We start from the raw sequence: 12,158 nt of genomic DNA on the forward strand, positions 1-12,158 counted from the left end.
TCTGTGTGCTCCTCAGGGCAGGATTTCTTGGAGGGAGGAGAAGAGGAGTCGGTTTGTTTGTAGGGCAGACCCTTAGGATGTGCATTACTCATAAAGCTGAGAACAAAACAAGTTCCAGAGTCACAGTCAACTGTCGATGCAAAAGGAGCTGGAAGCAGGGAGCGTGACGGTGCAGAAGACTGCAGGGTGTGGGATGCTGGTAGCATGTAGGGAGGGTTCTGTGTAATAACCTTGTACATTTTTTAGTGTACATCACAGTTTTCTTTGGAGCCAACAGTGAAACCTTGAAACTCTCCAGTGGTGTTACAGGGGGCACTCCAAGCAGCAGAGTGCTAAAAACCTTCCTTTTGGGGGTACTGGAATCTGTGTGCTGTCCCCAGTTTGCTTACAGCTTCCTCATCCCCTGTTTGCAGATCGTGCTTGTCGTTTTCGGAACCCCACTGCATGGGACACGACCCGGACTGCTTCACTTAACAAAACCAAATAGCTGGAGCAGTTACTTTGTTGTTTTTTATGATAAATGAAATGCCAAGTTTTCCATCTTTGCTTTTTCTCATGGCCCTTTAACCCATGTGGTAGGCTTATTTAGGGAACAAGACAAGCCTGGATGCAGTCCCAGAGTTTGCAGTAGCTTCAGATGCCCCTCCAAAGGTTAGGATACTTCACAGGGGATTTGTTCTGCAACAGAGAGGCTAAAAGGAAACCCATGCGAGTTACTTTTTGCTTTTGATTCCGTCCTGGCACTGCCCTGAAAACCAAGCAGCAGAAAATTTACAGAGGCAGCATTGTTGCTGCTGGGCGTGTAATACCTTATTTTCTACTGTAGCCTCCTGTCAGAACTTCAAAAAAACTTCTCGAAAGAAACATTTCACGTGAAATATTATTGTTCTACACCTTTCCAGTGAGAAAAGCTTTATTATGCCTTTCACATAAAAATGCAACTGTTTTGCTTTAGGTACGGTTTTGTGTCACGGTGTGCACTGTTTCTGGGGACTTTCAGTAAAACGGACATTAGAATAAAATTGTGCGTGCTTATACGTGGCATTTAATGCCTGTGTCTTCCCTGCCTCATGCCCTTGCAATCGCATTGACAGGAGTTACATTAGACTAATTGCAGCAGGATTTGGTCTTGTGCATATGTGCAGCACAGATGTATACGTATGGAACAGCGCTGCAGTGACGTTCATGCGAATAACGTAGCTGAGGTTTAATATTTTCTTTCCTGTTTTAGGATATGAGGATGTTTCAGAGACAAACTTGAGGTCTTATAGCGTTCATTCTGCTAAACATGTGCAAGAGAATCGTCCTGTGCCCATTCGCAGAAAAAGAAGCATTGGTAAGAAACAAGCTGTTTGTACTTGGGGAGTAAAAACAGAGGGGGTGCTTTTGGTCAGCCAAGCAGGACGTTTCACTGGAAAAATGTGACGCGCACAAAGGAAAAAGGCCATTTCTAGTTTCTGCCTTTCTTTTTGCACAAAATGGGCCGTTGCCTGAGAAGCAGTCTTCTGGAGGATGTCCATAGGAGACAGACAGGCACAAATTCTTTACATTCACTGTCTTGTTGCAGCATGTTAGAAAGCTAGACCTTGGTTAGAAAATGCTGTGATATTCAATGTATAATTCATAGTGTGGGGAACAACTACAGCAGTGTGCTTTAAAAAACATCAACAGTTGGTAGAGTTTTCAGTACAGAAGCTCCACAAAAGGAAACAGCTTGACTCTTTATTCAAAAAGAAAAAAACAGTTTATCCAAAAAATTAAAAGCCATTGACGGAAATGCTGGGACACTGATTTCCGTCATTGCATAGGGCACCAGGCATGTTTACAGGGGACTTTTTTGCTTATTAAATAGAAATGATGGTGATCCAACCAAGCCCAAATATAAATATAAAGAGATGTTAACGAATTTTAGGGTAGGATTTGTATGCAATGCTTGTTCATCTGATTGGATCCGAGTGTTTTACCATTACACTTGAGTGTGGAAAACATTTGTGATCTGATCTATGGTAGGTAATAGGGAGTCAGTGTACGAGTACGTTCGGCTGTGGTGGCGCGCAGTAGATAGCACAGCGTGCTGTCGGCGTGGCTTTGCAGTGCGAATTGGCAAGCGCGCTCGTCACATTGAATGCCTCTAGAGAACAGCGGTTCTGAAACAGTCTGCTACACTTGGCACCTCACCCTGCAAGGTGTTGAATGCCGCCCATAAAAGTCAGTGGGAACTGGATATGCTCAATAACTTGTATGAGTTGCCAGCTATCTTGCAGTATTGGATCTGTTAATTTTGTTGAGTCCATGGCACTGGGGATTGAGAAGAAGAATTTTCGCTCTATTTAGCCGGCTGAAATGCATCTCTTTCAAAACTAAGCCTAGATTTTCATGTTACAGGCACAGGCCAGGCCTGAACTTCTTGTACTTCAGAAGTAACTGAAGAAGTGCAGGCAGTATTTCAGTTCCCTGACACATTTAAGCCAAAGCTATCACTGCTTCCACCGTGAGGCAAAAAAATCCAAGCTCCCTTTGGAGGAAAAGTTGTCCTTGCAATTGCTGTTATTTTCTGGGCTGTTTTGAATTACCAGCTTGGCTCCTTAGGCAGTCCCTAGGTTGAGAATGATACGTGGTTTGGATTTTTCATGGCAGCATCATGCAGCAGTACAGGGCTACTCTTTTTGATCCTCATGTGGCTGAAGCTGCTGGCCTCCACAAGCTCACTTCACCCGAGCCCAGCAGGATACTGGCTTAGCTGAAGGTTTTCCCATCATGTTACTCTTACGGTTTTGCCTCATTCAAGAAATAACAGATTAAATAAACCCCAGCATGTTCAAAGCTTTGATACCTTCATTCAAAAAACCGGCAGCTGCCCTTTGGGTTGGTAGATGGACCAGACTCCCTGGTGCGGGGATGTTCAGGTTTTGGAAGTGGAAACCCAACACTCAGAAGTTTTGAGCTGGTCCAGGTTGTTTCCCAGCTCAGCCAATTTGGGTGTGATATAAATGTCCTCAGTGCAACTCCTGTGGTGGGGTTTGCCAGGTGTTGCATGTTTGTGTGATAATACGTGTATGCAGTCATGGCCCTGAAATTGTAAAACAACAGCTGCTGGTAGGCAGTGGCTTTGAGGCTGTGTTGGAGGATCATCTAATCTGGAGGAGCTCCTGGCTTGCTGGCACTTCTGAAGAGCCAGGATTGTCTTATCTAATGGTATGTGCTCTGAGCTATGTTGGGAGCCAGGCCACGGCAAACCCTCATTTTAGGGCTGGGCTTTTGGGAACGAGTCCAGCCTCTCTCTAGGCTGGCACATACAGCTCAGTGGTGGGCAAACGGTGCTCAGCACCGACCTGTCAGCCAGCAATGGGAACTGAGAACGTCTTCTCAGCGCCAGCTAAAGGTGCTGCTCGTACCTCGGTGTTGTGAAGTATCGGGGTGCCCTGAGGTGAGAGCAGCTGCTCACCTGGAAGTGTGAATTTCTTGTGTTCACAGAGGAAGCCATCCCGGCTGTCTGCAAAACACGGACGGTTATATATGAGATACCTCGGAGTCAGATCGATCCCACCTCTGCCAACTTCCTGATATGGCCGCCCTGCGTGGAGGTGAAGCGCTGCACGGGCTGTTGCAACACCAGCAGCGTGAAGTGCCAGCCCTCGCGGATACATCACAGAAGCGTCAAGGTGAGCGCGTGGTGGCTGCAGAGCCCCAGGAGGGTCCTCTGAGGTCTGAAAGCTCCAGATATTCTTGTGGCTGCTCTGGTTGACCGGGGTCTTTATTGCCCATCCTCATATGGATGGGTCAGCTACAATGCAGGGTCAGGTACAACGCTCCTCTCTGTTTCGAGCGAGCAGACGGCCTTTTCAAGTTACATGATCATTGGAGAATCTTGGGCTTGGGTTTGGTTTTCACAGGATTCCCTTTAGGTTTTTCTTCTTTTGTAATGAAAATAAAGTCGATTGTGTCTTTCCCATGATCTCTCTCACAGCACAGATCTGAAAGTTAAGAAGATAAAATGACTCAAGGGGCATTGGACTTAAAAAAAAAATAAATCACAGTATGGAATGCTGTTTTCTTAATTGAATATTATGCAGCCTAAATTGAGCTTTTACATTTGACAACATAACACTTTTGATCTGAAAAAATGTGTTTCAAATTATCTTACCCCAGGGATAGAAGACTCAACGGCTTCATGCTGTATTTACTCATTAGACAAAATCCCTGTTGCAATTTTCCAGTAAATATTACGTGAAATATTTCTTATGTTCATTTGGCTTCACAGTGTTCTAATTTTTATCAGTATTTAAACAAGTAATGTTGATTTACATCTGCATGTAGGAGATTAGACTTACACTTAGCATTTATGTTGTTAAGACTCTGAGTTCTTGTTGGCCCTGAGTATTTTAAGAGCAGAATTTTAAAAAAACCCAACACATTCTTGAACATAAAACCGCCCAGCACAACACGCCGATCACTGTACTTGCAGTGGATTAATTATTGAGAAAGGTGCTATTAACCCACGTAGTGCTGTATGTCCTAAACACAGAATACGGCATCTGAGCCAGTTCATTGTTTTTCATACACATGGGCAGGCATCTGGGAAGGATTTCTTTTTCCTTTCTGTTTCTGAACGTTTAAAAATGTTTTCACACCCAAATAAGCTGGAGAAACATCTGAACAGATTTCCTCAGTCTTTCAAAAAGTAATTACACTTTGCACTTGCTTGCTGCCCTTCCTTTGGGGGATACACTTTGCAGAAACAATTAAAAATGAGGAAAAAATTGGGATCAGTAATTCAAGGGCTGAGAACAAACTGGGGAAGTTGAAGCACTACAATTCTGAGCCGTTCAGAGTAGGAGCTAAACAGCAAAGTTCCTCAGGGTTATAATATCTAGTGCTGTTGCCTTTGGGTTCGATACAGCTTCCAGTTAATTTTGGGTAGCAACTAGTAGGTACGAAGCAGCTGGAGGCACCCGGCAGACAGTTCAGCTGTGTATTGTGAACCTGCTGTTGGTACTTGTGTACAAATTGCAACCCTGTGCTTATTTCCTACCCCTGCCGTGATGGGCAAGACAGTAGAGAGAGGGGTTTGGCAGTTGGGGTCCCCCACTGCTGGGGACACTGAGGCTTCCCTGGAAGCTGCAAACTCCAAAACTGGCAGCAGCTTTGCAGGATGTCATTGCTGGGGCTGCCTCCCCAGCCCACCGCCACGTTAGAGAAATCTTTGTTTCACATTCAGTCCTCTGGTATGGTTTTAGTGCTTCTAGATTTGCATTCATTTTAGTAGGGCGCAAGCTAAAAGTAGGCTTAGCTGAGCAGCTGCTCTTTGTGGCTGTGTAAATATATTGCCACCAGCAATATCAATATACGTCAGCCTGCTTTGGAGGCCTTTTTTTTTTCCAAGCTCCAAGACTGCTCCAAACAGTCATTAAGTAGAAGGGAAAAAAAGGACAAGAGGTCAAGCAGGAACAGGATGTTCATTGTAAAGGTTGTAGGCTGACCCCACTGTCACACCAGAAATCTCTGAACAGAATCCATATTTATGCCCTCCAGAGTCAGATCCTCTTGTAGCTTTGATATAATTGATGGTTTTATGAGCCTTTTGCCAGTCCCAGGTTCAGAGCTGAATGTCTGCTCATGCCATTAAGTAGCTGGCCCAGAGCGAGGGTCGCTGGAAAGGTAGGGGGGACGGTTTTGGAGAGGCTTCTCAGCTGTTCCTGCAGTGCGGTTGGAAGGCCGTCTTGTGTTTTCCCCTGATGTCAGACTGCATAAAAGCCCTCTTTTGATTAAAGATTGAAAAGGCTTTCCCCACTTCCTCTTCATTGACAAGGTAGTGAGCTCATAGCTGGCCCATTCACACTAGAAAAATGTTCACCCAGAAAGGTCAGCAAGTGGGTTTGCATCATCCAACAGGCGAAAGCAAAGGGTGTTTTCTTTGTCTTACTGAGGGCCACTGTAGTCAAGGTTAAGAGACGGCCGTGGCAGTGTGGGAGGAGCAGCGGAGGACGTTCCTGTCTTGGGGACAGGATTCAAAGGCTGTAGGCTTCGGGGATGTCCTTACTTCGCCTTCACCGCGCCTTGGTCAGTGAAGTACTGTTAATGGGTTTGTGGAACTGGAGCTGTAGGGAGGCTCCAAGCCAGGAGTGTTGGTGGAACAGCTTCCCCAAAATGGGTCCTCTAAGATTTCCCCTTCATGGGGTAGATGAATAAAAGGTGGGTTTTCCCTGCACCGTAACAGAGTGAGCCCACGGGAGCACAGTCTTCTGAGCCTAAAGAAATCTCTAGTCAGCAAACTGGACCTGTACAGTGCTGTGAAAATCGGACTGGAATAAAGTGTCTGGTTGGGAGTTGCTCTTTGATAGGAAGGAAAGAATTGCATTTCTCTCCTGATAGAGAAATGGTGACAGGGGTTGGTGAGTTAGGGGTGCTGGTATCTGTTACAGATATGTTTCCTCTTCTGTCTGCAAAAGCATTTCAGTAACATCTGCAGATTCTGTTGCTTCTGCACAGCGAGATCAAGTATTTACCAAGTACCAGTCCATAATTTATTTGGGGGGTTTCTGAACTGAGTCTTCCCATGAGATTTCTTGTAATGCTGAGCATGATGTTCTTTATGGTTTTGGTCACGGCAGCAAAATCCAGTTAATATTATAGAGCAAATCCTGCCTATATTGCTAATTTTGAATAGCCAAGCTGAGTATTACGGTTGTTTGAAGCAATGCTCATTTCCAAACTAAGAAACAAGAGCTAAATAACTCCATCTATCTCAGCTTTGCCTTCTGCTTGGCCTTGAGCCATAGCCATACCAGCTTTAGCCATTTCTGAATACTCGATGTTGAGGTGAGTTGGGCAAATTTAACCTAGTATATTCTTACAGTAAATTAGTATGAAGGAAGGATGTGGAGAAAAGGAGCTGGAAAGGAAGGAATGCAGGAGCAGCTCCTCAGCTCTCGTCTGCGAGTTGTTTGGAGGTTTTGAAGAGAGATGGGAAAAAAATGTAAGAATTCAAAACGAGTTGTTCAGCAGAGCTGCCTGGCCTCTGAAGGGGTTAAAAAGGCCTCGCAGAACAAATTGCATGTGTAGGTAAAATGACTGTGTGCAATGTTTGCAGGTTTAAGAACATTCTTCTTCAGTGACTGTTCCTCTCATTAGGGTAAACAGCACTTTGATTTTAGCCGTGGTTTGGCTGGAGATGACTGCCAGCGCTTGGTGGGACTGGCAGGCAGGTCCAGCTGACAGGTATCGAGGGTTGATTTAAGAATGGGAGAAACAAGGGAAGCCCCTGATGCAGGTGAAGACAAGATGGAAAACCAGAGAGGTGCCCTCAGAGTGCGAGAGGAACCCCTGCCACCGCGTATCGCCTGACAGAGGGCAAGGTGGCTGCTCCCCTTTGCAGAGAGAGGACATAGGGATGCCCTGTCAGCCATTTTCCCCCTGGAGGGGTAGCGTGTTTGCTGCAGCACCTTCCTGTTCTGCCCCCATACCCTTCCTCCAGCTGAGCCCTGGCTGAGGTGCTGCCAGACTGCCCTTGGCGGTGGCTTCTGCCCTGGAGCCTCCATGCTGCTCCCCTGGCGCCTTCCCAGTGTGCTCCGTGGCCGCCCCAGCCTCACGGCCTGCGGGGACTGTGCTGCCCAGCGGGCCTGATGCCTGAGGGATCTCCCGCTGCCTCGGGGCCAGGCCCGGCTGTACCCCCCGGCTTCGGGGCTGTGAGGGGGGCTTTCCGCTGCCCCCGGCACTGACATGGCCATGCTTCCCCCTGCCCGGTGCTTTCAGGGGGCTTCCCGCCGCCCCAGGCACTGACATGGCTGCCCCTCTCTGTGTGCTGACAGGACAGTGCACCTGTGGGCCTCGCTTCCCTGCAGGGAAAGTTCTCTTGATCCCCCCCCCGCCCCGCAAAATAACTGTGCACCAGGCCTTTCTGAGGTGGGGAATTGCCAGAGGAGTGCCCTGTAAATGTCTTTATTGGGTATTTTAGGGTGGGTGGCTGCCAGGCCTCCCCGCCGGTTCCCATCCCGCCTGGCAGGGCAGGCACACACAGCTGGTGCCATGGCAGGCGCTGCGCCATCCTGCCTGCCTGCCCCGTTTCCCAGCTGTATTTAGCTCTCAGCCACGTGAGTTTTGCTGTTGTGAGGCATTTTCTGCACCGAGGCTTCTCTTGCAAGTTCCTGCCCATGATAAATTTTGGCTTTGCGCTAGAGGTGTTTTGGACGCTTCTGCTTACAGTCTTGTGTTTTTCCTGCTGTTACTCCCTGATTTCATCTCTCCTGGAGAAGCTCTAGAAAAGGTGTTCCCATGAGGTTTCTATTAGGCCACATATTTTTATCAGATGTTATTTTCATTTTTACTTAACCACCACACCATCCGCAGGGTAGTACCTGGAGGATACAGAGATGCAAGTATGGTGCTACGGATTATACACCATTTAACTAAGCTAGTTGGTTATTTCACTGTCTTTCTCTTAGAGAGTTTTTATACAGTGATATTTTGTGGTTTTGGACGATTTGAGGTTGTCATGGTTTTTAGTTTTGTTGCGTTAGAGACAAGTAAAAGAAAGAAGCTGATGTTGGTTGTTGGGGACTAACCATCTCAAAGCATTTGGTAACACGCTCGAGAGTAACTGTACCAGATAAACACCGGGGAGAAAAATACAAAGAAGAAAAAAGATGCTAACACAAGGCCAAACCCATGCTGTTAGCATAGCTGTCCCCGTTTATGCTCACTGAAAATCGGACCTGCAACCTTTATCATTTTTGATTAGCATTAATACAGATCCTGTGTGGCAGCAGGTGTTACCAGATGACACCAGCACAGCAATTTGTCTGGTTTGTGCTGCTTCAGTTTGAATATTTGCAACATCTTACAAAACGACATTCCTTTAAATTGTGTAGCATGAAGTAAGGGAGTGGAATGTATGCTGGATTGTATTTTAACTACAGTACAGTAAAAACCAGCTTTACATTGCTGCATAAATTCATTATCCTATTCTTCGAAGTATTATCTTTTTGGTTTTTTTTTTAACTGTTGTTTTATACCAGATAGCCACAGGAACTGCATATATCTTTCGGTTTGGAAAACCAAGCAAAACAGGGACAGACTTTAAAAAGCTTGATTACAGTTTATTTTTGTTGCATGTAATTTTCAATAAGGCTGGTTTATTCTAACAGCTGTAATAAGCATGACAGGTCTGAAAGCTGTTTCGTGATTGCTGGGTCTCTTTCTTTGTCTCTGATGATGGAGGTGTCTTAATTACTGTTTGTTTTTGTAAATTTTAAGGATTAGTCATCCTTTGATGCCAGATGACTCAGTTGTACCATACATTTTCAAATCTTTGCGTTCAAAGGCTTGATGGAGTTGCATTCTGATAGGAGATTTTGAAACCTACTGCTTGGACCTGCAGTTAGTCTTTCAGCAAAAGCATTCTTGTATGCTACGGCCGGTTCTTTACCTGTTTATATGGCGATCTGACAGTTTTGGAAGATACCTTTTAATGTGAACCCTTTAAATATTGCATCTGTCTCTCTGCAACTTTTGTTTGCTCGATAAATGAAAATTGTCTCCAGATCCTGTTGGCAGAAGAGGCAGTGTGGATCTGAATGTGGATCTGAACTCCTCGCTCCATGAAAGCAATGGCAGATCTCCCATTGACTTCAAAGGCCAGGATTTTGCCCTACCTTCTGTTCCTGCCATTCAGAGGTTCTTGGTAGTTTGTGTCCACAGAGCCAAAAGAGTGTTTCTGGGAACTGGGAATGTGATGGTTTTTTCCCAGCCACCACTTTCATTTTGTGACACTGTTGCTCCATTTTTGGGATGGCCAGGGAACGGTTTTTGTAGTGAATCCCTACCAAATGCACAAGTAAACCATTACCAGGAGGATCTAGTGTAATTGTGGATGCTGTATTTGGTAGTAACTTTGGCTTTTGGTTGATCAGACTTTATGGCTTTGACATGTAACTTTTGTAGAGACAATCTTCTGCTTCCTCATCTATCTTATTTATAACGCATACCTGTTCTATGTAGTCTTCTTGTTTGCTGGGACAGACACGTTGCAGCCCCCTTTTGTGAAATGGTAGATAAATCATGAGTACTGAGAAGCCCTGATCTCATTTCGGTGATTTCCATTTCAAGCAGATGATTATCACCTATCTGTGCAGTGTTTAACAAAGTTGTAAACTAAACGTTGGACCCCTTGCACACTGTCTAGTGCTCTCTTTGCCCACATCAGGCCACGTTCCCTTGCACAGCTATAACCATCATGCCTGTTACACTTAGCACAAGTCTGTGCCCAGCATCCCACAACCCGTTTTAGCGCCCCAGCACAGCAGTGTTCCTGCCCTCTGCATCGTTCCTCCTCTCCTGGCCACCGACACTAACTTGGTCAGGATGTCCTCCTGTTCAGCATCCCCCCGTCCCCAACCTCCTTCTCTTCTGCATTGGTTTCCTTCAGATGTGAGACCTGCGCGTAGCCAGAGCTTCTCCAGCTTCCTCCAACCTCACCTTGCCCTCCAGATGTTTTTTTTTTAAGGATGCCAGTGTTTTGGCCCAAAGTGGAGCAGGTGCAGTTGGATGGACTGGAGAGAAATAGTGTACCTGCCAGCTATCCACAATAAAGCCAAAGGCTGGATCTGGTTTGTGAGTGGTTGTTCCCTTGGACCTAAAAGCAGTGCATGGGAGCTCTTGTAAACAAGTCCCACGTCATGGCAAGAAGTGAGTAGGTGAGTAGAAAGCACCAATTGAGGTTGGTGCTTTCTGAGCTGATATTCAGGTCCTGGTTCTGTAGGGCTGAGCACTTTACGTTCAGAGGGCTCCGGAGTCACCAGTTTGTAAATTACAAAGTGGATTACAAACCAACCTATTGCCTTCACTGTTAGCCTTCAGCTTAAGACCAGTGGACAACATGTACAGAAGGTCATGCTAAAAGAGCCACCACTGATTTGAATCTGCATGAAGTTTATTGTGATACATGTGAAAACTGAGTTGCTTAAAACTTCAAACTAAGATGAATGGGAAATTGTTTTATCTCTTGAGGGGAAAGAAAATTGTTTCAAACTGCTGAACTTGAATAAACAAATAGTCTGCAATAAATAGTTACACGATGCACAATTAAGATAAAAGATTATTAGTATGCTAACATTTTATACGGGTTTGGCTACGTTAAAAAATAGAGGTACCTAGTTATCTGTCTTCAGTTCTGAACTATAACTATGTTAATGTGTCTCAGTACATACCTCATCGTATTTTATAGGTGGCAAAAGTGGAATATGTTAGAAAAAAGCCAAAATTAAAAGAAGTTCTGGTGAGATTAGAAGAGCATATGGAATGCACCTGTACATCATCAAATACTAATTCAGATTATAGAGAAGAAGAAACTGGTATGTTTTCCTTTTATTTTTGCATTAATGCCTATTTCATATGGACCTGATTTTTATATTAGTAAAGAATGTAAAACAAGTTGGAAGTAGAGAGGCTCCCAACTACTTCTTTGTGCATTGAAGATAAAAAATGAGGGACAGGTTGTGCTGGATAAAGAGTTTGGAGTTGAAGTTTAAAGTGTGTCAATTCTCATTAGGTTAGCTTTTAAATAAACATCAATGCCCGATAGTATTCAGGTCTTGCTTAACTAAGTTAAAGGTTTTCATGTTGCATCTTATTGGTGAACTCCGTTGCCTAATCTCTTTAGACTTTGTGGAGACAGGGCTAAGGCTGAGATTTACTTGACCTTGGGGAAAATATTAATGAAATGAATGTAAAGCACTTAGGAATAAATTGAATATTCAGGAGTAAGGAGTTTTGAAACAACATTGCCCATTCCTGTTGTTTTCTTACTTATATACAGTCAAGAATTTATTGTCAGTTGTCACGCTAAACCTAAGTCTGCCTTATCAAGACAACATTTAAGTTACTGTGGGGAAAGATTTATGGGGAAAAATATTTACTTTCTTTCAATCTGACTTTCATAACCCCCCTAAAATGGTTATCTCAGATCCTCTTACTGGGGTGCAGTCAATGCAGAACTTGACACGTATTTGGGAAACCCACTCCCGCAGAAAGGACACCGCCCTCTCTCCTGACTTCGGTTGAAGGCAGCCTCAAAAGTTTGCTTTCACCTTTGCCGGGAATTTGGTGGTACGGCAGACCCAGCCCCAGAATTAGAGTCAGTGAAGAGCAGGTAAATACAGTTA

General features: G+C 44.9%; 1 protein-coding gene across 6 annotated transcripts in view; it reads left to right on the plus strand.

The window, feature by feature from the left end:
• Window positions 1–12,158, plus strand: part of PDGFA (platelet derived growth factor subunit A) — a 36,543-nt gene that overhangs the window by 8,445 nt on the left and 15,940 nt on the right. For all 6 annotated transcript variants that reach the window (XR_010072177.1, XR_010072178.1, XM_063343213.1 and 3 more), the window contains exons 3-5: window positions 1,232–1,336; window positions 3,475–3,662; window positions 11,222–11,348. Coding sequence is in view for 4 of the 6 variants with exons in the window: in XM_063343213.1 (XP_063199283.1) it covers window positions 1,232–1,336; window positions 3,475–3,662; window positions 11,222–11,348 (420 nt within the window). In the remaining 2 variants the exon portion in view is untranslated. The remainder of the gene's footprint in view (window positions 1–1,231; window positions 1,337–3,474; window positions 3,663–11,221; window positions 11,349–12,158) is intronic.

The sequence above is a fragment of the Chroicocephalus ridibundus genome, chromosome 8, assembly GCF_963924245.1.
Source record: "Chroicocephalus ridibundus chromosome 8, bChrRid1.1, whole genome shotgun sequence".
NCBI classification, from domain to species: domain Eukaryota; kingdom Metazoa; phylum Chordata; class Aves; order Charadriiformes; family Laridae; genus Chroicocephalus; species Chroicocephalus ridibundus.